Source organism: Guillardia theta, assembly GCF_000315625.1.
Source record: "Guillardia theta CCMP2712 unplaced genomic scaffold GUITHscaffold_20, whole genome shotgun sequence".
Classification (NCBI taxonomy): Eukaryota; class Cryptophyceae; order Pyrenomonadales; family Geminigeraceae; genus Guillardia; species Guillardia theta.
The window spans coordinates 592,055-616,461 of NW_005434654.1; the positions used below are offsets into that span (position 1 = coordinate 592,055).

Below are 24,407 nucleotides of genomic sequence, written 5' to 3' on the forward strand. Positions count from 1 at the left end.
AGGGAGGGAGGGAGGGAGGGGAGGGAGGGAGGGAGGGAGGGAGGGAGGGAGGGAGGGAGGAGACTTACGTTCGTGATCAGATCGAAGTGTGCTCGGAGAAAGGAGATTTCGACAAAGCGCTCAAGTGCCTTATGGACATTCGATGCTTCGCCGACGTGCATGCGCTGCAGTCAGCGTACGCTTCGACCATCCGCAAGTTCGGGAGAGGAGAGCGGCTCAGCAAAGTGCTGGACGTGGTGGAGCGGATGGAGGAGGCAGAAATGTTTCTCGACGAGGGGCTCTTTACCATCCTCTTCCGGGTCTCGGTAGCGGAGACAGACTTCCTTCTCGCTCGCCAGCTCGTCCTCTGCCTCCCCCATCCCGCCTTGGATGCCTACCGCCTGTCTCGCTCCTCCTTCAAGGAGAAGTCTCGAGAATGGAGGTTCGATCTGGATTCTTTCGACGCTTCCCTCCTCCAGGTCATTCTCGCTGGGTTCGGTCGGGCGAGGCTGGCAGAAGGAAGGTAGCTCGCTGCCCCTTACGATCGCTTACTCTCTTGCAGATGCTCTCCTCGTATGGCGAAGTGTGCTCTCCTTCTATGCACGGCAAGATCCCAGCTCAGGCTCGCGGAGCAGGACGAAGAAGCTGCAGCTGCACGACGTGTTTGACAGCTTTCTTGACGCGTGCATGGAAGGAGGCTTTCCTGCTGAGGCCACGACGGGATATGAGGAGGCGGAGCGGGCGGGGGTGAAGCTGAAGCTCAAGGCGAGCACCTACTTGAAGTTGATACGGTGCCAGACTGCTGCAGCAAGGTCAGCATGAGCCGCTTGCTGAATTTGGGATTGTGAATAGATGTTTCGCCGTCTAGAGATTTTCTGGCTCTAGATGGTCTTCTCTTGCGTGTTGATCGTTCTGTTGTTTTCTACTCTTCTTCTTGGCCGCTTCTTTCCAAGAGTTTGTGTTCATACAACTTTAAATAAATCATTCTCAACCTGCGGCTGGCTGTGCTTCGCCTGAAGCCCTTCCACCATCGTCTGCAGCCTGTCGAGGCGGACAAGGATGGAGGAGGCCGTGGAGCAAGAGCAAGAGCAGGGGCAGCAGGAAGGCAAGCAAGAACGTCTGCGGGGGCTGCTCTCAAGCGGGAGGTCTCGATGTTGGTTGAGAGAGTTATCTATCTTGGAGCGATTGCTCCTTGCTGACATACTGGTGGGCGAGAGAGAAGGCGAATTGAAACCTGCTGATCGAGTGAGGAGAGTCGGGATGAGGGACGGAGATCAGATGAAGCAAAAAAGAGGAGGCGATGAAGTACAGCACTGACGAGACGAGAGGAGACTGACGAAGACAAGGCGATGAAGCCCAGAAGAGACACAAGGAGAGAAGGTGAGGGGAAATCAGGATGTGCGACCTTTCTGGCTCCTTGACATCACGAAGAGTTTCCTAGTCTGAATTTCTTTGATCTTGTTGTAGATGTGATCGCATCTGTGCTGTGACTTCTCCCCTGCAGCCTCTCTTCACTTCCTGCTCTCATCTCGTGCTCTCTCGCTCACTTGCATATCGTTTGACGATCGCTGAATCCAGCCACCTCTGCTTCGTGATCGCCTGCCGCTCATGTGAGAACCCACAAGCTCACAGCCCTGGCACAACAAGTCGCTTGATCGCCTCATAGACATCCGGGAAGTGAGGTCGGATGTGGTTGTAGAAGTCGTCTCGCCTGGTCGCAGATATCGAGAACAGCAGCAGAGCTTGAATCTCTCACCTCAGGGACAAGACTTCACTGTCGATTTTCGCCTTGACAGTAGAAGTTCGACACGTTGAGATGTCAGGGAACAAAGAGATTTCGCCCAGATATTCTCCTTTCCCGAGCTGACAGGCACCATCACACAAGGCAAAGCAGTGAATCGCAAGCAAACTTCACCTTGGCAAGGACTTTGTTGTCTTCCACATTCCAAGCTTCGAACTCTCCTTCTACGACGAAGTACATCTCCTTGTCATTTTATCACAAACTATTCAATCATCCCGAGATGTGATTTACGAATCCAACGTCCAGGGCTCGGAAGAGAATCTCATCTTTCTGTACGAAGATCGGCGTCAGGTACTCTGCCATGAAACACCTTCAAGGACTGTCATTCCACGAGATTATGAGCCGTAACGCCTGCCTGCAATCGTAATCCATGTCGACAAAGAAAGGATGTTTGTCTAGAGTTCCCTTCATAATCTGTCGAACATTTCAGCTGATTCGTCTGATATCTCTCGATTCACGTATTCGATGATCATTTGTCTAGTTCGATCAGGAAGACTGTTCAAGCATCTGCTCGTAAACTTGTAAAGAAATTCCTCGTTTTCTTGGTGACATACGGATGAACAAGATGTTGTGCTGACTTGGCGGTGTGCATCAGATGTTGCTTAGCTCGTATCTCAAGGTTTCTTGGAAGGTTCTTGAGGCTGCATGGACCATATCATCGTCAAGAAAGCTTCATCGACTTCAACCGGAAGAAGTCTTGTATCGTTCTCAGCTCACTCTCTATGTGAGTCTCGGTAAGGTTTCTCTGACTGACCTGCGACATGTCTCAATTACAAGTCTCTCGTTCCTGGCACCCAAAATCACCAGCGAGGAGATGCTTCCAATACAGAACGCGAACACAATGGCTCCGCAGAGGGTCAGGAAGATGGCGCAAGCTCGCTCCTATCACACGTGGCGTCCTGACAATGACTTGGAAGGACTTCAAGCAGACTTACCGCATCTCTGCGTGATGGCGCATGTCATACACAGTCGGCACAGGAACGACTCTCACCTTACGGGCACTACATCTCCATAACCCACCTGCACGTCCACGTTCAGACTGGCTCTCTAGTTTCACAGGCCCTCCTCCGCTCTCACCGTCGTCAGCGTCACAGTAGCGAAGTAGATAGAGACCAAATAGCGAGGGAAGAGTTCTGAATCCGTCGCGATCGACTCATACATGTGAAGATCATAGGCTGCTAGCCAGTTGTTTGGGTAACATCCACCGGCATCGCAAATGCAGTCCTGCTGATTCTGAGCAATTTTTGAAGGAGGATGAACATCATCGAGTTCTGTACCTTAGAAGTTTGAGACGGATTCACATTGCAAACGTCTATGATTGCCATGAGCATCCAGAGACATCCACAAAGATGCATCTTCAGTTGGAAAGTCACAAGACGCTAGTATCTCCCACGACTACAATCACAAACCGAGAACAGCATCAGCATGCAGAACTTGAACAAGCGGATGATGGTCAAGAAAATTTTCGAGGTGATAGATAGCTCCCAATTACTCAAAATTCGTTTCACCCTGGATTTGCCCATCACAAACAGCAACAGATTGCAGCTGGCAAATTCTAACAAGCAATTGCTACCTCACAAAACGAACAATCTTGATCAGACGGATAACCTTGACAACTCGAAGAAAGCCAGGATTTGATTCGCTGCCACCAGCCTAGACAAACATATCATCATGTACAGAAGCAAAGTCTTGTATTCTACGCAGAGAAAGCTGTCAATAGGCAAACTCGTCAAGAAATCCAGAAGAAACCATGATTTCAAGTAGTGCATGGCTATGTCCATTCGATTCTTCACCAAAAACTGTTCGAGCGAAATTGTCAGAAAACTCATTTGACTGATCATGATGTACGTACTGCTTCGCTGTCGAGATATGAAGTGTTGAAGTTCACTACAACATCCAGCATGAAGCAGATGTCCACGACCTATGACGTCTTCAACAATCGAAAACATTTCAACAACTCAAGTCAAAGTCGCAAGCTCACCAAATTTATTACCATGATCCAGTCCCAGGTGCCTGCACCCTATTAGCCTACCCGCTGTCGAAAAAACAATAGCATCTATATCGCTTACACCATGATTGATCGCTATTCTGTCCATTTCTCACGAAAACCAGTGTGAAAGGTACCTCAAAGATAGTCCAAACAATCAATATGATGCTTACGACTTGCCAGGAAATCTGTGGAACAAGCGATAAGTGCTCGTATCTTTAGCGCATTCGAGTACCAGCAATGATGAATCAGGGTATAGGAGAAACCTCTGGCTTCGATGCTTCTGTGCAACTCTCTCACGAGCTCGCTTGGCAAGGACGCGTAGCCTGAAGGCAACATTTGGGCTGATGAAGACTACCTCCCCCGCGTCCATGCTTGACAGCTGGCTTGTCAGTTGGCAACGGGCTTGAGGCTAGCTGAGGGGATCAGGCCGAGGGGATCAGAGCTCGTGAACGAGGAGCTCGCATGTTGATCAGGCCCATCAAGGTAACAAGTGCCCCCAACAAGTGTTTTAAAAGTGGAGGAATATGGTAGTAAAGAGCCATGTCCAGACTTTTAAACTTTATCCCAAACTTTTGTAGGGTAAAGTTTCAAGGGCTGAAAGTTTGTGAAGTTGTGTTCCTGTGCCATGCAGGAGGTTTTCGACGATGTTGACGGAGCAGGTTCACGAAGGCGGCATGGCGGGAGAAGGCAGGACGATAAGGAGATGAGATCCAACTTAGGGAGAAATCACAAGGAGCATGTTGAGACTCCCAGAAAGAATGCAGCAAACGCCGTGATTGCGCTGTTGGTACTTGTTGTGTCTGGTTTGGTCGTCGGGATTCAATTCTTTCGATTCGAAGACAAGGCGAACACATGGTTAGAAAAGCAAAAAGAAAACCAGGGGCAATTGCTCTTTACGAAAGAAATTCTCAGAGACTTTGATGGTTCTGTCGAGGGTCGTCCCATTGTCGTCTGTATTGTTGGAAGCTGCTACAATGTCTCTGCCGGAGCGCGATTCTATAGCAAAGGAATGCACTACGCTTGTTTTGCTGGCAATGATGGAAGCAGAGCATACGTGACAGGAAAATTCGACAAGGAGGGATGTATCGACGATCTTGAAGGATTGAAACCTGGAGAGCTGATCACTGTTGATGGCTGGTTGAAATTTTATCAAAACCAAACGAAGTACAATTACATGGGGAAGCTCATTGGACGATATTATGACAGCACCGGCGAAGAAACAGAAGAGGTATGGTCATGAAGATCTCCCCGTCTAGTTGAAGTGGTTGTCACTTGTCTGTTGCAGCTCAAGACTTTCCACAAGCTCGTGGCACAGGCTCGGCACGATGAGATCTTCATGAAGAAGCTTCCAGGTCGCTGACAACGCCCCGGCTCTCTCACTGATCCATGTTCAACGTAGCATGCAATGTCCACCTGTTTCCTGGCGAGGGAACCAGGATATGGTGCAGCTCGGACAGCGGTGGACTAGAGCGGCACTGGATCGGATTGCCGCGAATGGAAAAAGATGTAGGATGTGCATTGTTTCTACAGGGACATCTGGCTGATTGAAATTTGATCAGGAGGATACTGGTGAAGACAGATGCGTCTGCGTGCCTCCCGAAAGGCTCAACGAGAATGGATTCAGAATCCTCCCCAACTGCACGGAAGAGAATCAATGTTATCAGAACTAGTGACCCTTGGACAGGAACAGGGGCTCGGACCCATGGGCTCTCCACTGTGACACAACTGAAGAAGCCCTGTATCGTAAAGAATATTGTTTGTTTTGTTGTTGCAGTGTGAATCACTTGGCTTGAGTTCTATGACCGGTGCTCGGAGGCTGTTACCGTACACTCTCAGGCTCCGATTCCGAGGCCAAGCCGGGCCGGGCCGCGGACGTGCAGCGGTGGCAAGTCACGCATTCAAGTTGGGCGGTTACCAATAACCACACTACTCTTTACTACTCAATCCATGGAATGCATTTACTCAAAGTTAAGTTAAAAAATCTGTACGAGGAATGGATATACTAGGCTACCCGGTACGTGACTTCCGACTCGAGTCCGGGGCCGCTCAGGAGGCGGGCCCGGAACCTCCGACGGCGAGCGAGGCCGCTGTGACGGGATTGCCCCGAAAATGAGATGATCGGATGACCGTTATTTTCTTGCCAGGAGTCGCGTGACGGTACGGTACCGTCCGACGGGTCACAAGTAGTAGTACGGCTGGCCGCCGCCGTACGGTACTACGGTACCGGGGGCCAGCCGCTGAGCCGCCAGCCGCGCCGTACGGCCCGGTACAGTGAGGCCCTGCACGTGACTACCAGACGGCCGCAAGATCTTCCGAGGCTGAAGTTCGACTCTCACAGTGCCGACTGAAAACGACTGGTACAAATGATTGCCAAGGGTAGTACGGGGAAGCCTATTCAACCGTTGCTGTGTACCGTACTGGGAACTAAAAGTGATCTCTGACTCTTCCCCACTCCACTTTAGAGGTGACGGTACTGGTACACTGTGACCCCCAATTGAACGGGTCCCTTAAGAATGACCGTTGCCCCTCCGACCACCCGTTCGGTCAGCTTGAAAAGAGGGAAGCGATGCCCCCACGGGTACTACGGTCAAGTTGGCAGTCAACCGGATACGGTGCTAAAGTGGGCCACCCCCACCCCACCCTTCATAGTGGCGCCCGACTCATTTCCCTGGGTCTTACAACGATCAGACTCGGTAAAATAAACCCAGGGAAGCCGGTTACCACCCCACCCCTGATGATATCAGGTTGACTTGGATATCGTACCCGGTTGCTGCTGGTTGAGGGTGGGGTGGTCAGGGTGGTATCAGTTGACAGTGAGCCCTGCGAAGCACTGATGAAGTTGACAGCACACTGGGGTGGGTGAGGGTGACCCTACCTACTGCAACTTGGGGAAAAACGGGGGTGGCTCTGCGGACATTATCGTAATTCGTGGATGCCCCGGTGCGGACCGGGTACTTGCACGGGGAAACGGTGGGGTACGATGAGGGTGGGGCACGGTGGGGAGTATATATAGCCCTCGCTCAACGTGGCGGACCTCGTGTCGTCTGCACGTTGCGTCAGGGATGTCTCTCATCGCCGGCGAGCAGCTGGATGAAAACATCGACAAGATCCTGGAGAAGGCGAAGCCTGGCGCCACCTTCCAGCTCTCCACACAGAAGCAGTCTGCCCAGTGCTTCTTGTCCAGCTCCATCACAATATGGATGCCCAATGACACGGGCAAGAGAATCCTGGTGACTTGGGCGGACTTCTCTGGCAACTTTGTTCCATTGGCAGAGTTGCAGCCCCAGCAAATGGTTGAGATTCGAACCTTTCCCGGTCAGCAATGGGTTTTCTTTGAGGTGTTCACCGGGGAAATTCAACTCATGGCGTCTGTGAGCTTCTCGACCAGCGGGTACCTGTCGTTGTCCAAGGTGATCTCCGAGTTCGATGCTTCCTTGCAAGGGTCTGCTGCCAACTCAGAGGAAGAGCTTGCCTACAAGCTGTACGGAGACAAGTTGAACCTGAGGGAGGAGTATTGCGATGCAAGAATGAAGGAGAAGATTGTCACGTTCAACATTCATGATTCCACTCGCATTGCGATACAGAAGAAGAAAACTATTCGCGAGCCCTACGCTGTCTCTCTTCTGAGATCCAAGCAAGAGTTTGCAAATAATGCGGCGATGGCAAAAATGTTCGAACAAGATTCTACCTCGAAAGGTCCGTATGGAGAGACCAAATTAGCCGTTGCTGGCGATCTTGTGACATCGCGAGCAGGCGAAACTCGAACAGGAGGCATCTATGAAAGCAGTGACATCGACAGGCCTGTTGCTTTCACAACCAACTACAAGATTGTGTCTTCCTTCAAGAACAAGATGTCGCAATCCATGTACTTCGGATTCAAGTGGTCTGTCGACATTTTCAACTTCATCAATAATGAAACACTTGCCTGGTTTGGCCTCAAGAATGAAATGCTTTTCCTCGGAGTCTCATTTCATCTTCTCTTCTTGGGAATGATGTGGGCTGTTGCTGTGCTTCAAGCCAGAGCTATCAAGGATCGTGAAACACAAGGACTGGACATGAAGATCAACAACAAGTCAGTTAACGCTTTCTTGTTTGCCTTGACCTGACTTGTTTGTTCCTGTAGTCTCCGCAAGGCTATCATCATCAACATCCTTGGTGCCATATTGGCAGGACCACTTGCCGTATGGAATTTGCGTCCCGTCAGGCCAGGAGGCGGCAGGTTGACTAAGCGTACCATGTGGAAGAGATGCTTGTTCACCGGAGAGGTCTCGCTCACATGGCAGAAGGTTGTCTTCTGGGTCACCTTCGTCGCTTGGATCATCTCTCTCGCTGGCTTGGGCTCACACTTGCATTGTGCCGTCAAGACTGGATTCCAGCCACCCGACCCATGCACCACAGGCGCAAGCGCAGACCCAAAGCCTCCTACATGTAACATCCTCGAAAAAGCGATGTGCTGTGATAATTCGTACAAAGCTAGCAAATTCGCAGCGGTAGTGGCAACATGACCCAACGTTTTCTGCTTGATCTGACGTTGATGGCAGAAAAAAGCCGAGTGCCCTGAACCGGAAACGTTCCCAGACGTGTGCGACATGAAGGTCAGAATATCTTGCATCGGCGGATGGCTCCTTCCGTCCATCTCTGCTGTGCTGTAAGTTCTTGGAGCATGCTGGCGGCAAGTGCTGACTAACTGTGATGCAGGGAATCGCTCGTCGCCTTGTTCCTCTTGATGTGGTGGCGTCCTGCGGGCTTCCTGTACGGCGCATCTGCCAGCGGAGAGTCCAAAAATGTCTTCACTCAGACTAGACGCATCGCCAATCACATCGTTCAAGGCTTCTTCTCCGTGTGGGATGTGACCGTCTTCGGGGTCGGACCAGCCTTCCCTGTCTCGGTCGTCGTGTCCGAGGGTCAGGCGGAGAGCTTAGCAGAAAACTTCATGCGTCTCCGCGAGTCAGTCATCCTCGAACAGGCCAAGGAGCATTGCCGCGCCTGTGCGCACAAGTCGTCATGGCGGATGTTGGGTAACACGGGCCACACCTGCCAGGCTGAATCCGCAGACCAGAAGATGGCCCCGCGCGGACGAGGAGAGTGGAGGTACAGCGGGGTGTGGTGGAGGTGGCACGTTAACAGGGATTTGTGATGGATTGAATATGCCTCGTACAAATAAAGAAATTCTTCTCTTTGATCTTTACATCGTACTCACAAGACCATCACGGTGGTTCTTGTTCTTGTACCAAGATTGACCTTCCTTCACTTTCACCTCATCACGTTTTGTGAAAACTCGTATTCGGCCGTGCGAAAACCTCTCCTGTGGAATTCACGATGATGGCGCTCTTGGACAACCTCTCGATCTCTCGTTCCAGTATCTCCATCTGCCTCTCGCATTCCTCCTTCTTGTGCACCTGGAATCAAAGTCGTCAGTCACATCACCGAGTGACAGCAACTGCCTTTCCTTGACCCTCGTGTCGAGGTTGAACAGAGACAAGGTAAACCGCTGGTATTCTCTGTTGATCGCCTCCCACTGCTTCTTCATGTTCTCAATAAGTTGACGCTTCACCACCTTGTCGCAGCATGTCAGCAACCATCTCGTCCTCTTTGTCCACCTCAGCGAGGCAAACGGCTCACATCTGGAAGGAAGGAGAGTTGTTCCCCTGGAGAGTTGTTCCCCTGGAGAGTTGTTCCCCTGGAGAGGTCTGCTGTTTTGCGGAGATCCGTCCTTGCGAGGGATACAGACGTCTTGTCTATGTGAGAGGCCCCGAGTGAAGTCTTGGGTCGTGCAGGCATCGTTGCAGACAAGTTCGAAGCCATTCCCGGGTGCTCTCCCAGCTGGGACTTGCTGCGGATCGACCCTGTCATCCTCTGGATCTTCTTCAACCTCTTCACTCTCCGCCTGTCCTCCAGCTTGGCTCCATTGAGGATCGCCTCGAAGTCTGACCTCCTCTCCTCCTGCAGTCTCTGCCAGTCGGGGTCAGCCTCCGACGGGCTGTCCTTGGGCCGCTTGCTCCTGGACTTCTTGAGGGTACCGGAAAGGAACTTGATGTCTCCCATCAGGCAATCCACCTGGTTGCTCAGGACGAAGTTAGGCGGGGCCGTCCTCCTCGGCATCAGGAAGCCCTTGTCGCCCCGTCCTGGAGGCCTCGGCAGCCTCGAGTCTTCGTCAGGGTAGTGGAACCTCTGGGGTGCGGCGAGGTCGCCCGTTTTCTCTCGACTGCGGAGGAACTGCGTCGGAGAGTTCCTGTAGGACCCCAGAGACCTGCCGAGGAAGCCGAAGCTCCTCCTCTCTATCCCCATCGTCTTCCTCCCATCGATGTTCGAGACGATCATGGACGTGTTGTGCAGACCCATCGTCCCTCCCGTCGGGAGGAGACGGGGGTCGTGCTTCGACCTGTAGTGGCTTCCGCTCCGGTACAGGTCCCCCTTCTTCCTCGGGGTGGGCAGCTTCACGTTCAGCCCGGCCGCACTCCCTGGCCACGCCCTTGCCACTTGCTCGTCTCCCACCAGCACCTGCCAAGGGATCCTGTAGGGAGCAGCACGAGGAGGCTGGTAGTTGTGGGAGTTGACCAGAGGGCCGTTCATGTTGGCTCCTCCGCAGACCTGAAACATCCTCAGGGTCTCCCATCGCTGCATTGCGGCACATCTCAACCTGGCGGGAGAAAAGCGGGCCATTGATCCCTCTAGGCTCCTCTGTTGCGTCCACTCTAGTGTAGCACTGCTGGCTGTGCTCAGCGTTGGAGCGGTCAGGAAGGGCTCTCCCTGCCGTCGCATTCTCCTTAGCCCTCTCTTGCGGCATGTCTTCCCGCCACTCCCTCGCGTCTTCAGCCTTGTTCTGAGCCCTTGACCGACTTCACGTGGCGTCCTGCTTCCTGCAGTTAGAAACCATCGCCTGCTGCTCTCTTCCACCAATGCCACCTCCTCTGCTGTTCGACTCTCTTCCCTGCTCCTCCTGTTACGCCTCCTCCTCACCTTGCGAGTCTTCTGCCATCGCTCGTTGCCTTCTCCTCGCGCTCAAACCGCCGCCATGATCGGGCCGTTATTAGTCCCTTTTAGTCTTTCGGTCCGGCAACTTTTCCGGGTAGGTTTGCCAGGAGGGTCAAGCCTGGGCTGGATCAAGAATGCTGTAGGTAAGGAGCTGCTCCTGACCATGTCACATGTCAAGTAGCTGCTCCTGACCATGTCACATGTCAAGTAGCTGCTCCTGACCATGTCACATGTCAAGTAGCTGCTCCTGACCATGTCACATGTCAAGTAGCTGCTCCTGACCATGTCACATGTCAAGTAGCTCCAGTAGCTGCTCCTGTCCCATGTTACATCTACTTCAGCCCTCTTGGATCCTCATGACAGCGGCTGTGACCTCATCGCTCAGAACTTCTCTTGTTCGTTCCGGGTATTGCTGGAAGAAAATCAGCAGTTGTTGCTAGTGACGAGTTAGAGGAGGAGGAGAGGAAGCAGGTTAAGACTTGATCCTTGAGCTGGGGGGCAACTTCTTTAGAGGCAAATTTGGTCGTTGCCGAGATGGTTGTAAGAATGAAATCATCAAATCTTCAACGACAAGATGAAATTGCTCGAAACAACATTCGCGGCTCACACTTGCAGCCAACCAGACCTTGTGTCATTGAACGGGTGATGTGCATTACTCCGCCCCGATTCGCGCACATCAGGTGTTTGTCTGTTCCTCCAGGTCGAGACATGTGAACAAATGAAGCGCTACAATCATCAGAGGATCCTTGGCGAGCTTCGGCCTTCACTACTTGACGGAGAGCGACAGGACAGATCGCATCTGAATGCGAGGAAGGGAGAGACATACGATAGTTTGCCACAAGTACACAGAATCTTATTGGAAACATGTCAAAGATGACTATATGTACACCCCCTCAACGAGAGACACGAGCAATCGCCGCATGGTGCCATCGCAAGAGCGAGACCCCAGGGATCAAGTCCTCACTGGGTCGAAGCTCACGTCGTTGCCCTCACACGGTCAGCAGGCTGCTGATGCTGTGCTTGGTCGCGACACAATTAGAAACTGCCAGGTCCTTCGGGAACGAGAGCTTGTGCATCTGAGTTCCAAACTTGGGCTCCGGGACCGATCTGTTGCTGTGCTCGTCCGAGCAGAGGAGCATTGACACCGAGTTGACTGAGATATCTCCACGGGGCTCAGTCCCATTTTCCAAGGAGCCATTGCTTGCAGCCCCTGCCTTGCAGCCTCTGTCCTCCACCTTGACATTGGGAGTAACGAAGTTGGCATGATGAACTTTCTTTCCTGTCTCCTCAAGAACACTGGAAACGACCGCCTGCAGCTCCAACCATCCCCTTGGATCCTGGCTTGACTGCTGCTCATCTGCTCCTTCCTCCTTCTTGCTTCGCTGAACGGCTACATCTCTTGGGCTCGAAGTTGCTCGAAGTTCTGCCTGCTTCGCCCGAAGCAACCTATACCTGCAAGAGCGTCAGACTTCTACCATCGTGTAATCACAGTCGTGATCACCTGTATGCCTTGCAGTGTCTGTGAAGTTTGGTGCAGCTGACTGAATTGCAACAACATTTGCACCTGCGGTTCGACGTCAGCCTGCAAGCACTTGGGCATCATCAAGCTTAACCTGCATCGGGGACACGACCAGCTCTCACTCCTCTCCCAAATTTCATTTAAGTGAACCCGCAAGCAGTACTCGCAGTATCGGCGATCGCATTGGCTGCAGGACAACATACTGCTCAAGGGTTAGAGAAAAGGTGGGAGCACATCTACACGAGTACCTGGTGCTCCTTTTGACCTTCACATGCTGACAGAAGTGGCAGTACTTGTTCGAGGATGCACTCTTCACAGAAGAAGTCAGGACCGCAGGAACATGATAGGATGCATTTCTCTCACCTCGACAGGAGACGGCATCGGGCTCACCAAAGGTGTGCTTGCTTGTGAGATGGGAGAGGCCCTCCTGGAGGAGGTCTTCTGATCCATTGCGCTTGATTTCTTCAGATACGCGCAAGTGGAGTTGTCTGACTCGCAATCCGTGATGGAATTTTTCCGCTCGGTGATCCTTGCCGTTCCTTGCGCATCAGAACTTCTCTTGCGCTCCATTGCTGTAACCTCATCGACCTTGCCCCGCTTGACACGAGGATCTTTCATGTGGGACGGACACGCTTCATGATCGCTGTTGCTGAATCCATCCAACCTTGATGATGGCTTGCGTTTACGTCCCCCACGCCTGACACTGGGCTGCAACATGGCCTCGTTCTGTGGCTTGCCACCCTTCCTCCCGGCTCTGGAGCCCTTCGTGGTCTTGAGCCCTTCTCCAGAGAATAATTGGATGAGCGCCTGCGCCGCGTTATCATCTTGGATGGTCATTTCTGTACAATCAAGTCAATAATTTACTGGATCAAGGTCAAACTCTTGGCTCTTTGACTAACCTAGGAACTCATATTTTGCGAAAACCACAAACTGTACTTATGGTCTCTAACAAACCCTATCTACCTCGACAAGACTCATTCGAGCTCTTAATCAGCATCAACATTCAAACCAATACGCAAATACACCTCAATGACGCAAATCTACATGAAACGAAATATGTACCCTGAGGTTTAGGTCGAAATGCCATGTGGCTACCCTACATGGATGAATCATCGTAGTGAACGCAAAGGTTCGCACTGCCATTGCACTTGAACGAATCATCAGTCCCCAAATGTCCAGCCTCATCGCATGTGCCCTATCATCCTCCTTCATCTATTCTCCATGTACACACACTGATCATGGGTGAAGGATCATCGAAAATTCGTACCCTGCGAGCAAGCTCCTATTGATCCTTCCCCGGCAATGCCCCTCCTTTGCTTCGACTCTTCATCTCATTACATCGCTATCTCATTTGATCATTTTGCATGTCTCTACAACCTCTCTCCTCCACCACTCGCTTTCTTTCTGCCCTCGTACAACCATCTCATCATCGCAAGTGTACACAAGTGCTAGTGTCACAAAACCTTGAACTCCTTTCATGTACCCCCACCCCTCTCATAAGTTGTCCTCACCTTCTTCATATGGTAAGTACCCCGCCGAAAACCACCACTACCTCATAATGAGTACTACCCACCGGTGGTCATCCGACTCGTCCAGATCGAGACCCATGATGCTATCTTACCCTACCCCAAACAAGTTTGCGACTATCTATATCACCCCCATCCTCCCCATGGTTGCCCTCTGAAAATACCCCTACCGAGCATGTAAGAGTCAAATAACCCCCTGCTTGGAATTCCCCTACCCTTGTGAGGAGTTCTTCACACCCCCACCCCACCATTTAACTTTGCCCCATATAGCCAGTACCCCACCCTCAAATTTTCCTTGGAAGATGGGACATATCTCGTTGTCGTGTCTTCATACCCCCATTTATTTGTGTCTCAAACACCCCTTGTATCAATGCTCTCTACCACCCCCTCTGAGAACGTATACTACCGGTGGTATTCATGGCTTCATTTTTGTAACCTTTCCTATGGGTCGCAATGCTCTTTCTACCCCAGACTACTGCCTATGATCTCTGTACCCCATCTGAAAATACCCCCACCCTACCCGTTGAGTACTTTCACCCTTACTTTTGATACAGCACTGCATCGAAAGAATCCGTAGTACCCCCAAGCCTGAGCTTGGAATTGAGAAGTACCCACCCTTGCAGGTAACAATTGTCCTTCCCAATCGGACCAATCGCATTCGATAACTACCACCCCCAATAGTTGGAACCTATCACCACCCCCAAAACATCTACCCCCTTGCCATTGTACCCCACTTCCGACAGTACAAATCTTGTATACCCCCCCCAATCTCTTTTTCAGACTGAACCCCTGCGGCCTAATTTACGACTACCAGATATTCTGCATCCCACAGACTACCCCTGACCCCTCAGGATGATACACCCACCACTGCACATGCATCACCAAGGGGGTCATCGGCCCCCAATCCTTGCAGGGGCCAACACCCCGGTCACTACCCCCACCTTTCGAGAAGCATACCAAAGCAATGATAGAGGGGTGCTTGGTTCAGAACATATTGAAGCCACCCACGCATTTACCTCCAAAATCCGGCTGAAGACCCCGTACACAGCAGACAGTCATAGTACCACCTGTCTCTTCCAACCACCCACCCCACTTCAATGATTTTTACTACAGCTGCGTCGTCTGCCCCCGGCCCCAAGTCGCAAACTCACAACCCTTGAAGGGACCCTACCCCTGGACAAGACCTCAGGACCACCACAGGACCCCAGTACCCCGCCACGTCCCTCCGACACCCGTTAGAGGTCACCGTACTACCTCCTACCCCACCCTCCCCTTACGAGCTTCTGGTCAGTCAAAAAGTGCTGATCGGAGGCTTCTGCCCCGGTGCTAGTAGGCTACGCCCTGTTCCCCACTTGATGGCGCCCCCCCGGTCTCTTCCCCACACTAGAGGGATGCCCCTCGCCCGGCCTGGTGCACCGTCCGACGTCCGGGCCCGATGTGCAACGGCGTACCATTTTTTACACGTGAAGTTAACTTTGAGTATTAACTCAAGTTGAAATCGGAAACTTGGCAAGTTGAAGCCGGGGCCCGGCCGGCCGGGAGCGGGAGGCTCGCCGGGCTGACTCACTGCCAGTGAGCGGCCGGCGCAACGGCCCGGCGGCCCGGGCCCGGCCCGCGGCCCCGGGAGTGTGACGGCAGTGAGCCTGTCACGTGTGCGGGGGGCGGGCGCCGCCGTAGCCGCGTACTACCGGGTAGCCTACTGACATGAGAGTCGGATCCCCCGGCCCCGTCATGAGCCTCGGAGACTCCCGTCGTCACGTAGTACGGCGGGGCGGTAACGATCGGACGGCGTCGACGGTGCCGGGCCCGGCGGGGGGCCGGGCCAGGCCCGGCCGACTCGGACCCGGACCCGGACAAACTTCCAAACGGCGTGTACCGGGATACCAACCGCCCCCCGGCGTACTTGCGCGGCCGGGCCCCGCCCCACCATCTTGCCCATCACCAACTAGCCTTCAGACCTGGCAACGGCAGCTGCGGAGCCAGGGCCAGGCTCAGCCAGGGCCTGACATCATCAGGCTGGCAGTGGGTGCCACGGTGGCCCTTGCTCAGTGGAGAGGGGCTTGCCTAACAACAATGGCAGCATATCGTCGGCAGAGTCGGCCAGGGACCCCGCGCCTACCGTACTCAGTGTTGCTATCAAATCTTTTCCGGACTGAGCTGAGTTCATGAACTTTGAGATGGAAGCAGACCCAAACGTGTCCGTGGTCGTTGTGTCTGGAGAAATTGATCCAGAAATTGGTGAATGGTTGTACGGAGATGACGGGGAGTCAAGTCCCCACAAGAGTAGCTCAGCCGTGGAAAAACCCACTCAGGCAGGAAAGAGGAGTAAGAGAGGCTTGTCGGTGGTTCGGCTGTACCATCCATCTCTGCAGAAGGCGATCGATGAAGAAGCAGCAGGCGAAAAAAGTTCAGAACGACACACGGATGCATACACACAACGCAGTGACATCGATGGTCAAGGGAAACTGTTCTCAGCTGACCATGAACAGAGGAGGATTTGTTCATTTGTGGCATGCAGATATCTGCACGATCCAAGACACATGAAGCGATTCTGGCATCACTGTCCGAATGCTCAGACGTGCACATTGCTGAGAGACGAGAGGCATCTGAAGCATTTCCTTCACGAAGATGTCGGAATGGAAGCGAGCCCCATGATCGACGAAGTTCCCAATCAAGTTGAGAATGCACGAGTTACACCATCGCTCTCAGCATCCATGTACCAGAACTTCCAGCCATCCATGTCCTGTTGTCCAAGAGGTGGGTACCGACCTCTCGGTGGAATTGCGCCTCAGTCCCTTGGAGAGCAGCGGGGGAGGAAGAAAGATTTTCTCCGGAAACAGGACTGGGTGAAGGTGCACGTTGAAAATTTAGATGTGGCATGGGATAGCGATGATTTTCTCAACAACCTTCGAAACATGACTCTGGCGTTGATTCACGATGCTAAAGTTGATACCATTCGAGGGAAGCCAACTGGAAATGGAATCATTCTGCTGTCCAACTACTCCGACGCTCAACATTTGGTCGAAGAACTTACAAGGAGAGGCATGAAGGCGAGCTACTCTGACAAACACAGCATACGAGTGAAAGTCGAGGAAGAGGACAACCTTTATGTTCGCAGGCAAAAGCTTAACAACGCAACAAACAGCAAGTTGCTTGAGATCAATCGCATCATACGATCCTGTGGTCCATACTCGGATGATGCTGATGCGCTGATCAGACGGATGAAGTTTGAAGGGTTTCAGCCAAACAGCAATTCATATGAAACCCTGCTCAGATCCCTGCGAGACGACGACCCTCCGAAAGCCTCCAAGGCGGAAAGAGTTCTGCGGTCGATCTGTCAAGAGCACATTGAAGTCACCCCTCATATGTGCAACATCGTTGTTGATGCCTGGATGAGAGTTGGAAACATCAAACGAGCTGAGCAGTTGGTGATGCAGATGGAAAATCGTGATATCATCGAGATTATCAGGACCAGGTGCTGCTCTCCCATGATTCGCCTCAGTCTGCTTCAATGTGTCTGACGCCTCTCCAGGTTTGAGGGCATTGATTCTGAGATACGGTACAAGTTTCCGAAGCCAAACCATGAGACATACAACATCTTGTCCGACGGATGGGAAAGGGCAGGCTTGTTGGATGAGATCTCTGCCATTCAAACAGGTTACGATGCTGTCGACAAGGTTTGCTCCTTTTGATGCAACTCTGTCCTCTCCTTTCACACTCACTCGTTCCAGGGTGTCCTGGTCCCGGGGACCTCCGGGGCGTACTCCTCAGCTACGAGCTACATGGCAACGTGGGCAAGGCGGAGGAGTGGGTACTTTCCAAGGATTTTTGGCCTCAAGACCTCGGCAGTGGCCTACAGTGACAAGGATGGAGGTAACAGAGTGCGAGATGAGAGTGATCGTGTTTCGTGTCAGTCATGCTCGACTTGCAGGCAATTTCTACAGACTTTCTGAGTGGTATCCACGACATTAGAAGTGAGGTTGACAGTAAAGATATGAGGAGCGACCAAGTCCATCGCTCAACCAGAGCTTCCCAATCCAACACGGCACGTCATCGAGGTCTCCTGCTCGTCCCAGTCATCGTCGAGGCATCTCGGTCTCGCTGCTCCTCCCGACGTCCCTCGTAGCTCTTCCTTCCGAAGTTTCCCCCGAGCGTGTGGTCCCCGACAGGAAATGAGAAAACAGCCAACGGCTGTTTCAACGGAAAAGGGGGAGCGAGGCAGGAGCGAGGGTGGAGATTGAAGAGCAACGTGGTTGGAGTCTGAGTGCACAGCAGAGAGGTCCAGCCATTCCTGCTTCTTGCTTCTCGTTCCATCAGTCTCTTGTCTTCTTGCCTTCCCATCCTCGCCTCTTGTTATATACTTTCATTTTCTTCCGATGACCCCACCAGTCATCAAGATTGAAGTGATCAAAGGAAACGGGCTGGGTCCTCATGGCAACGGGCCGTTGGCGAGATATCCGATCGGAAGGGGTCAGACTGACACCTTCTACAACAGCAAGCCCATCGGCAAGGGCACTGTGAGCATTGCGAAGCTCGGAGACAAGAATAATGTGCTGGATACGACTTTCCAGTGCAAGCAATTAACGTACCATGTGGAGTTCCAGAAATATTTCCTTGTCAAGAACCTCAAAGTTCTGCTTGAGAAACAAGTACCTGAATACAAGCACGAGTTTCAGAGGCTTGTCCTGAAGGGCAAGGTCCTCGAGGACGACAGGGAGCTGTCTGAGTACGGGATCAACGCGTCTTCTGCAAGCTCTATCACGCTACAGATGTACCTGCTGCCAGATCTAAGTGCCATCAACACAAGTGCGATCGAAGGTCCACGAAGGCAATCTGATGGGACACGAGTATGGCAGCCCATTGTAAATGCAACAGGACTAATTGGACACGATTTCTCATCTACGATTAGCTCCTTCGTTCCCTAGCTATTCAACTGTTCAGTTTGCATGATTTGTGAATTTTCGACAGTCTGTTTTTTTATTGTCTTAATGGAATCTGTAAATAAATGTGCTCGGAATGGTTGTTCTTTTTAGTTGTATGTGTCACACGAACCCATCAGGTCGCATATCATGATTTTGTTGTTCGGCATTAAGATAGCGACTGTGTCGTTTTCTCTGAAGCCGTTGCCGTCAGCATGCAAGCATTCTCTCCAAGACATACTGGTATCATCAAAGCCCCAGATCACGATGACAGCCCAATCAAGCTTGCGCGAGCGAATTGAGGAAGACAACTCCATGATTTCTCTGACAACCATTGGAGCTGGAATGAACCCCGCCATGTTTTGAACGAAGACTTCACCCTTCACCGTAGGAAAAAGCTGGGGTGCCCTGGCAAATTCGACGAATTCGTCAACATCTCCTGAGTCTCTGGAGTTACTCTGCAAAGTGCAAAGCCCTACCCATTCCAGGAGGTCGTGTATACCCTCGGCCTCCAACCTCCCCTCGCAAGCTGGGGTAAAGACCGGAATGTGAATATCTTTCTTGTTCATGCTAGAATATTCGATCGCCAAACATGTACAGCTATCGACATTTTGCTCATGTAATTCGACGGCTTCACAAGTCCCCTCGCGGCAGTGAGCAACAAGGATCCTGATAGGCTGCATCCTGGAGAGGCACCAAGATACCCGATCATATAGCTGCTTGCCCGCACAGAACGAGTCTGCTAACAAGTCTACTGATATTCGGTACGATTTTTCCCCTTGATGAAATTTCACTTCGGCCCCTACCAATCCCAACTTTTGTAGGTGGAGGTATCAACGTGAAGATACAGTTTTCCTTTCACAATACACATCGAATTGCAAGACAGTGTCGCATTTCCAGATGTTAGACAGTACAAGTCACCGTCCTTGACGTACCTCGCTATGAAAGAAGGGTCTAGAAATATCGCCGGGCGAGCAGTGATGATGGAAAATCTGTCTTTGTTGATTCTGGCCGGCTCCTGAACCCTTGGAGTTACAATGCTGACACGGTTGGCAAAGTGATGTTGGGAAATAGATGAAGCTTCTTTCCAGAACCTGTCTGCCTCGTCCCGTCTCGCCTCTGCTCCCTCCTCGCTGACGGCGATCAGTCGGCATGAAATCCTTGCCATCGATGCGGCTATGCCAACTCGGGACAAGACTGCATCTCGCTCATGCGAACTTTTGGAGGGCCTCAGTGGGAATGTGGGTGGAGCAACGACGAACATAGGATGAACAGGGGTATCGACAAAGGCATGATTTTATAAGTGAGGCTCTAATTAAAACAAGAGAACATCTTATCATGCGCTTCCTCCATGGGTCATCAGGACCCTGGGAATGATACGGTAGTCAACAGAGGAAAGTGGGGGTACCTTTGAGAGGCTATGGCTCTGCGAGCAGCATGCGCTGCGGGGTCGATGGCCTTGCGGAAGGCAGGGAGGCCAGCGGGAGCTGCCGCGATGCAGGGATGTTTCATGCCCAGCTATGGTGCGGGATTTTCTCACCTGATGTGGGGAACATGCGCGACAACTCTGGACGGAAGAAGATTCGCATCACAGAGCACGAACAAGTTGCACGATCTAGATTCGGCCGTGCAAAAGGTTTTGAAGGGATCAGATCGCAAATTCGTTGAGAGGTGAAAGTCCATTGTTACGTTATGAATTTATTCCAAGTTGCTCACATTTTGCCTGTTGCCTCAGTGTGGAAGTGTGTATCGAGACAGCCTTGGACCCCCGCAAGGCAGACCATTTGATAAGGGGGCTTGTCAAATTGCCACACGGTAATTGATCAGCCTCATCCATTCCTTCCATTCAATTTCTGTGACTTTGTAATTCGGATTGAAGGTAACGGGAAATCGATCAAGATTGCTGTTTTTGCCACTGGTGAAGCTGCTGATGCAGCCAAGAGGTGAAGATTTTTGTCAGAACTTTTTGGTTGCTAATGGGCTTTAACACAGGCTTGGGGTGGAAAACGTGGGACTTGAGGACTTGATTGAAAAGGTGAAGGAAGGAAAGCTGGATTTCGAAAGGTACTGCTGTATGCCCGAGAGAAAATTCTGATCTCTGTGAAGATGTCTGGCTACTCCGCAAGCAATGCCTAAACTCAACAGCATAGGTCTCGCCCTTGATCGCTTGCTATCCTATGCTGAGGCTGATTACGATATGCAGCACGTATTCTTGGCCCACGTGGTCTGATGCCAAATCCAAAGACCCAGACAGTGACGGAGGACATCGAAAAAGGGATCAAGGACCTCAGATCGGGCTTGGTGTTCAAGGTCGACAAGGCAGGGTACATCCATGGATGTATCGGCAAGATCGATTACACGCCAGAACAAATCAAGGAAAACCTCTCCGTTTTCGTGTCAACAATCACAGATCTGCGCCCAAAGTCGCTATCCGGTCAATTTCTCAAGAGTTGTTTGATTAAGTGTACTATGGGCAAAGCCTTCAAAATCAAAATGTCAGAACTCACAGGAACGTCTTCCGAAACTGCTTCTCCTTCATCGACTTCTGAAAAGAAGGAAAGTGACTGGTGTTCCATTCCGCTTGATCTTATCCTTTGACTCAGGAGGTCCGCCGCAGAGGCATTGATCCTTCAACGTGGGGTACTGTCGACCTTTCCTTGGTATGATGAGCACTCGAATCTTGTTGTCGGAGATGGACTTTCTCACAATCATGCAGGTCAAGTCCATGAAGCTGAAGAAGTATTTGATTGCACGACGCAAGGAAGAAGGTCTGATGGACGAGAGCGAGGAGTCGAGCGATGTGGCCCGGCAATAAAAGCCCGGACAACCTTTCTTCTTATTCTGTGCTGATCAGCATTGTTGCAAATTGTCAGTCCATGCAATCTAGATGCTAAACTTGTGTGGCTATTCCTCTCGGTCCTACAATTCGTCACGCAGTGTTGGCTGTCAAACAGTGACTGCCCGGCGGTTCCGCCCGGCGATGACGGCGGCGACGGACCGGATGATGGAACGAAGCTGAAACCGTTGAACGGAGTCATACAAACTTGAAATCAGTAAAGCCGCTGCTAGTGCACCTGTTTCAACCGAGAACAGTTGTGACATCACTGAAAGTCATCGGAAGTGTCCGGCCCGCCATAGTTTCAACGTGAGAGGGCGCCTAGGGGCCCGCGGCGGCCTGGGCGCAGGAGCGGCCGGCCCGTCCCTGGCGGCATCATCATCGCCGAGTCGGGCGGCCTGAGACCGGCGCGGCCCGGGCCCAGTGCCGCTGTCACCCGGAAGCGGCCGCACTACTACCCCTTCTAGGCTTGAATCACCCCGCCGCCGGCCGCCCCGCGGGGCCCGGGGCCGCGCGCGGTGCGCCGAGTCGGCCCACTGAGGAGTCACAGTCACTGAGTCACCTATGCACAAGAGGGAGCAGACTGAGAAGTTCGGAGACGGTTCGGGAAGAACTTGAAAAGCCTCTCGGAGATTCGGACTGAACTCGGAAGGCTCGTCAAGAAGCCGCAGGGTCGCGGGAGTGGTGAAAGTGCGGGGATGTGGTTGCATTTGGGGCGGATCCATTTCAATTTACAGCAGAGATTTGAAGTTCAAGGAACAAAAATCAGGATTCTTTTCAAATCTACAAAATTGTAAAAAGGGGGCACAATGCATCGCTGAAGGTTGGTCGGAGGTTGGTTGGGGTGAGGGACGAAGGGATCTCGATAGGGAAGCGAGAACAGAGGATGAGAAGGACGAGGAGAGGGAGAGGAAGAGGGAGAGGAAGAGGGAGAGGAAGAGGGAGAGGGAGAGGGAGAGGGAGAGGGAGAGGGAGAGGGAAACGGAGTGGGAGCGGAAGGGAAAGAGAACGAGAACGAGAACGAGAACGAGAACGAGAACGAGAAAGGGACAAGTACAAGCAAAGAAACAGGGGCAGCATGTAGGTCTTCCTAAGACCTTCTTGAACAGGTAATTCTGGGTTTCTGTGGGAGAAAGACATCAAAGAGAGGAGAATGCGGAGTTTTTCATTCTTATCGTACGCGGCCTTCCTTTTCAGCTTGATCGCAACCTGTGAGTCAATATTCTAACATCTTAATTTCTGATTGCACCAAAGGCCATGGTTTCGTCAATACTCGGCTGCCTTCCACACTTCACGTGCTCACTGTGACGACGAGCTGGACGTCATCTGAGATTTGTCACAGTCCGAATCCAAAATTCACCTTCGAACGAGACGAGGGCTGCCCTTGTGCCAGGCACAGCCTTCGCAGGTTGAGTCTGCAGGGCCAAAACTGGGCGAAAAGGCCAAGAATCTCATCAAGTCATCGTCATCGGCCGTGCAGAGCTTCTTCAATCGGGTGAATTTTTCCCTGACCAAACAAAAAACAGGCTCACTTTTGCTTGCATGGTGCCAACAGTTTCGGAAGCCAAATGAAGAAGACATGTTTAAGGACAGAATGGACATGATGGCGTCTTTGTCAAAGATGAACAGGTTTCAAACTGTTTTGGTGACTTCCTTGCACTTATCAATATTCAGCTTGACAGCAGAATTCAGCATTTTAATTTCTGCTCTCAATGCGACAGGTTTGAAGTGTAATTATCATCTTTTGTAAGCATCAACTTTACCTAGGCTTAGCTGAGACGCTCAGCAACGGCAATGAAACGTGGACATTCTTTGCTCCGTCGAACAGCGCTTTCAGCAAGGTATACTGATCCCCGGACAATCGCAAAGTTAATAATAGTCCTTGTGAAGCTTCCTAAAGACTGCCTGTTGTGGGAATGCATCGAAAATTTGCAGGTCCCTCCTGAAGGCAGGAAGCAAGTCTTGATGGAAGAGTTGAAACAGTTTCTGTTGGGAAGGTCCGCAGATCTTCGCTTCTTCGTGTTTTGACTCCATGTAGCCTTGTCAAGGGCCGCTGGTCCATCGACAAACTGAATGGGAGATATGAAACATTGTCCTCCGCACGAGGACGAAAGGTTGTTACAGATCTTCGCACAGGTGAAGTGTTGGAAGGTCGATGAGGGTCCTGAATTTTCAATCAGCCACCACCCCCTCTGACTACACGGACTATGTGTTGGACGAAGAGATTAAGCAGAAGGAACGTGTTTGTTGCGCTGATACTTGTCGTGCCCAATGAGTGACAGGAAGGACAGGTCAAGAAATGCAACGCTGTCATCATCTACTCGGCAGATTTGCAGTGCAGCAACGGAGTCGTTCACATCGTTGACAGGTGCATGGTTGGATGAATCGATCGCCATATGTGATCCATGTTTCAGCTTGCTGGATGGGATATGCCCTTTGATCTACTCTCCTACACAGATCTCCTTGAAGTGATTCGCACACTTCTTATGCTCAGATTTGTTCACTCGTTGTCGCAGCATTTCGTCTTACCCTGAGTTGCGCGCTCGCGCAGACGAGTTAGAGTCTCGTGTCCTCGAAACTCGCGCGAGGTACCAGGAGTTGGAGACTGAGATTCGTCCCTTGAACGAGCTGGTGAGGAGGAGCGCAGGTGTGGCAGGGTGTGAGGTTGGCTCGCTCAGGTGGAGGACAAGAAGTTGACGAGGCCGTCCTGCAAGGAGCTGTCCGTTACGTACGAGCGACTGGCCACGGACTTTGAAAACTTCAAGACCAGGTGAAGTCCCACTTGCCGAGTTTGCTGCTGAGGCACGGTCACAGGTCAGAGCAAGAGCTGGCTACAGCTAGAGAGTCTGCCGCTGCAGATGT

At 51.9% G+C, this 24,407-nt stretch overlaps 7 protein-coding genes across 7 annotated transcripts; 4 read left to right on the forward strand and 3 right to left on the reverse strand.

The window, feature by feature from the left end:
- Positions 1 to 1,370: 1,370 nt before the first annotated feature.
- On the reverse strand, positions 1,371 to 4,140 carry GUITHDRAFT_105469 (hypothetical protein; the record flags this gene model as incomplete). The annotated part of the gene is made up of 20 exons (XM_005835768.1): positions 1,371 to 1,477; positions 1,527 to 1,578; positions 1,624 to 1,690; positions 1,736 to 1,842; positions 1,895 to 1,963; positions 2,012 to 2,090; positions 2,335 to 2,421; positions 2,467 to 2,534; positions 2,585 to 2,662; positions 2,716 to 2,722; positions 2,772 to 2,800; positions 2,858 to 3,013; positions 3,058 to 3,135; positions 3,190 to 3,289; positions 3,354 to 3,433; positions 3,481 to 3,579; positions 3,633 to 3,701; positions 3,762 to 3,793; positions 3,850 to 3,955; positions 4,003 to 4,140. 20 exons carry the CDS (start codon positions 4,138 to 4,140, stop codon positions 1,371 to 1,373), a joined length of 1,608 nt encoding a protein of 535 aa, XP_005835825.1.
- A 255-nt stretch (positions 4,141 to 4,395) lies between these two features.
- Positions 4,396 to 5,440, forward strand: GUITHDRAFT_105470 (hypothetical protein; the record flags this gene model as incomplete). Its single annotated transcript, XM_005835769.1, has 4 exons — positions 4,396 to 4,998; positions 5,056 to 5,122; positions 5,170 to 5,276; positions 5,330 to 5,440. 4 exons carry the CDS (start codon positions 4,396 to 4,398, stop codon positions 5,438 to 5,440), a joined length of 888 nt encoding a protein of 295 aa, XP_005835826.1.
- Positions 5,441 to 6,832: 1,392 nt separating this feature from the next.
- On the forward strand, positions 6,833 to 8,907 carry GUITHDRAFT_105471 (hypothetical protein; the record flags this gene model as incomplete). The annotated part of the gene is made up of 4 exons (XM_005835770.1): positions 6,833 to 7,842; positions 7,894 to 8,260; positions 8,312 to 8,418; positions 8,469 to 8,907. 4 exons carry the CDS (start codon positions 6,833 to 6,835, stop codon positions 8,905 to 8,907), a joined length of 1,923 nt encoding a protein of 640 aa, XP_005835827.1.
- A 124-nt stretch (positions 8,908 to 9,031) lies between these two features.
- GUITHDRAFT_136504 (hypothetical protein) lies at positions 9,032 to 10,557 on the reverse strand (the record flags this gene model as incomplete). Its single annotated transcript, XM_005835771.1, has 4 exons — positions 9,032 to 9,169; positions 9,226 to 9,327; positions 9,393 to 10,361; positions 10,411 to 10,557. 4 exons carry the CDS (start codon positions 10,555 to 10,557, stop codon positions 9,032 to 9,034), a joined length of 1,356 nt encoding a protein of 451 aa, XP_005835828.1.
- A 1,177-nt stretch (positions 10,558 to 11,734) lies between these two features.
- GUITHDRAFT_105473 (hypothetical protein) lies at positions 11,735 to 13,101 on the reverse strand (the record flags this gene model as incomplete). Its single annotated transcript, XM_005835772.1, has 5 exons — positions 11,735 to 12,197; positions 12,247 to 12,309; positions 12,359 to 12,466; positions 12,513 to 12,574; positions 12,628 to 13,101. The coding sequence occupies 5 exons, from the start codon at positions 13,099 to 13,101 to the stop codon at positions 11,735 to 11,737; spliced, it is 1,170 nt and encodes a 389-aa protein (XP_005835829.1).
- Positions 13,102 to 18,005: 4,904 nt separating this feature from the next.
- Positions 18,006 to 18,769, forward strand: GUITHDRAFT_151707 (hypothetical protein; the record flags this gene model as incomplete). Its single annotated transcript, XM_005835773.1, has 1 exon — positions 18,006 to 18,769. A coding segment is annotated over exon 1 (490 nt), but the record flags the coding sequence as incomplete, so codon positions are not given.
- A 1,346-nt stretch (positions 18,770 to 20,115) lies between these two features.
- Positions 20,116 to 21,307, forward strand: GUITHDRAFT_85967 (hypothetical protein; the record flags this gene model as incomplete). The annotated part of the gene is made up of 6 exons (XM_005835774.1): positions 20,116 to 20,380; positions 20,445 to 20,524; positions 20,589 to 20,652; positions 20,702 to 20,773; positions 20,816 to 20,859; positions 20,913 to 21,307. The coding sequence occupies exons 1-6, from the start codon at positions 20,130 to 20,132 to the stop codon at positions 21,305 to 21,307; spliced, it is 906 nt and encodes a 301-aa protein (XP_005835831.1). The 5' UTR covers positions 20,116 to 20,129.
- Between the last annotated feature and the right edge of the window lie 3,100 nt (positions 21,308 to 24,407).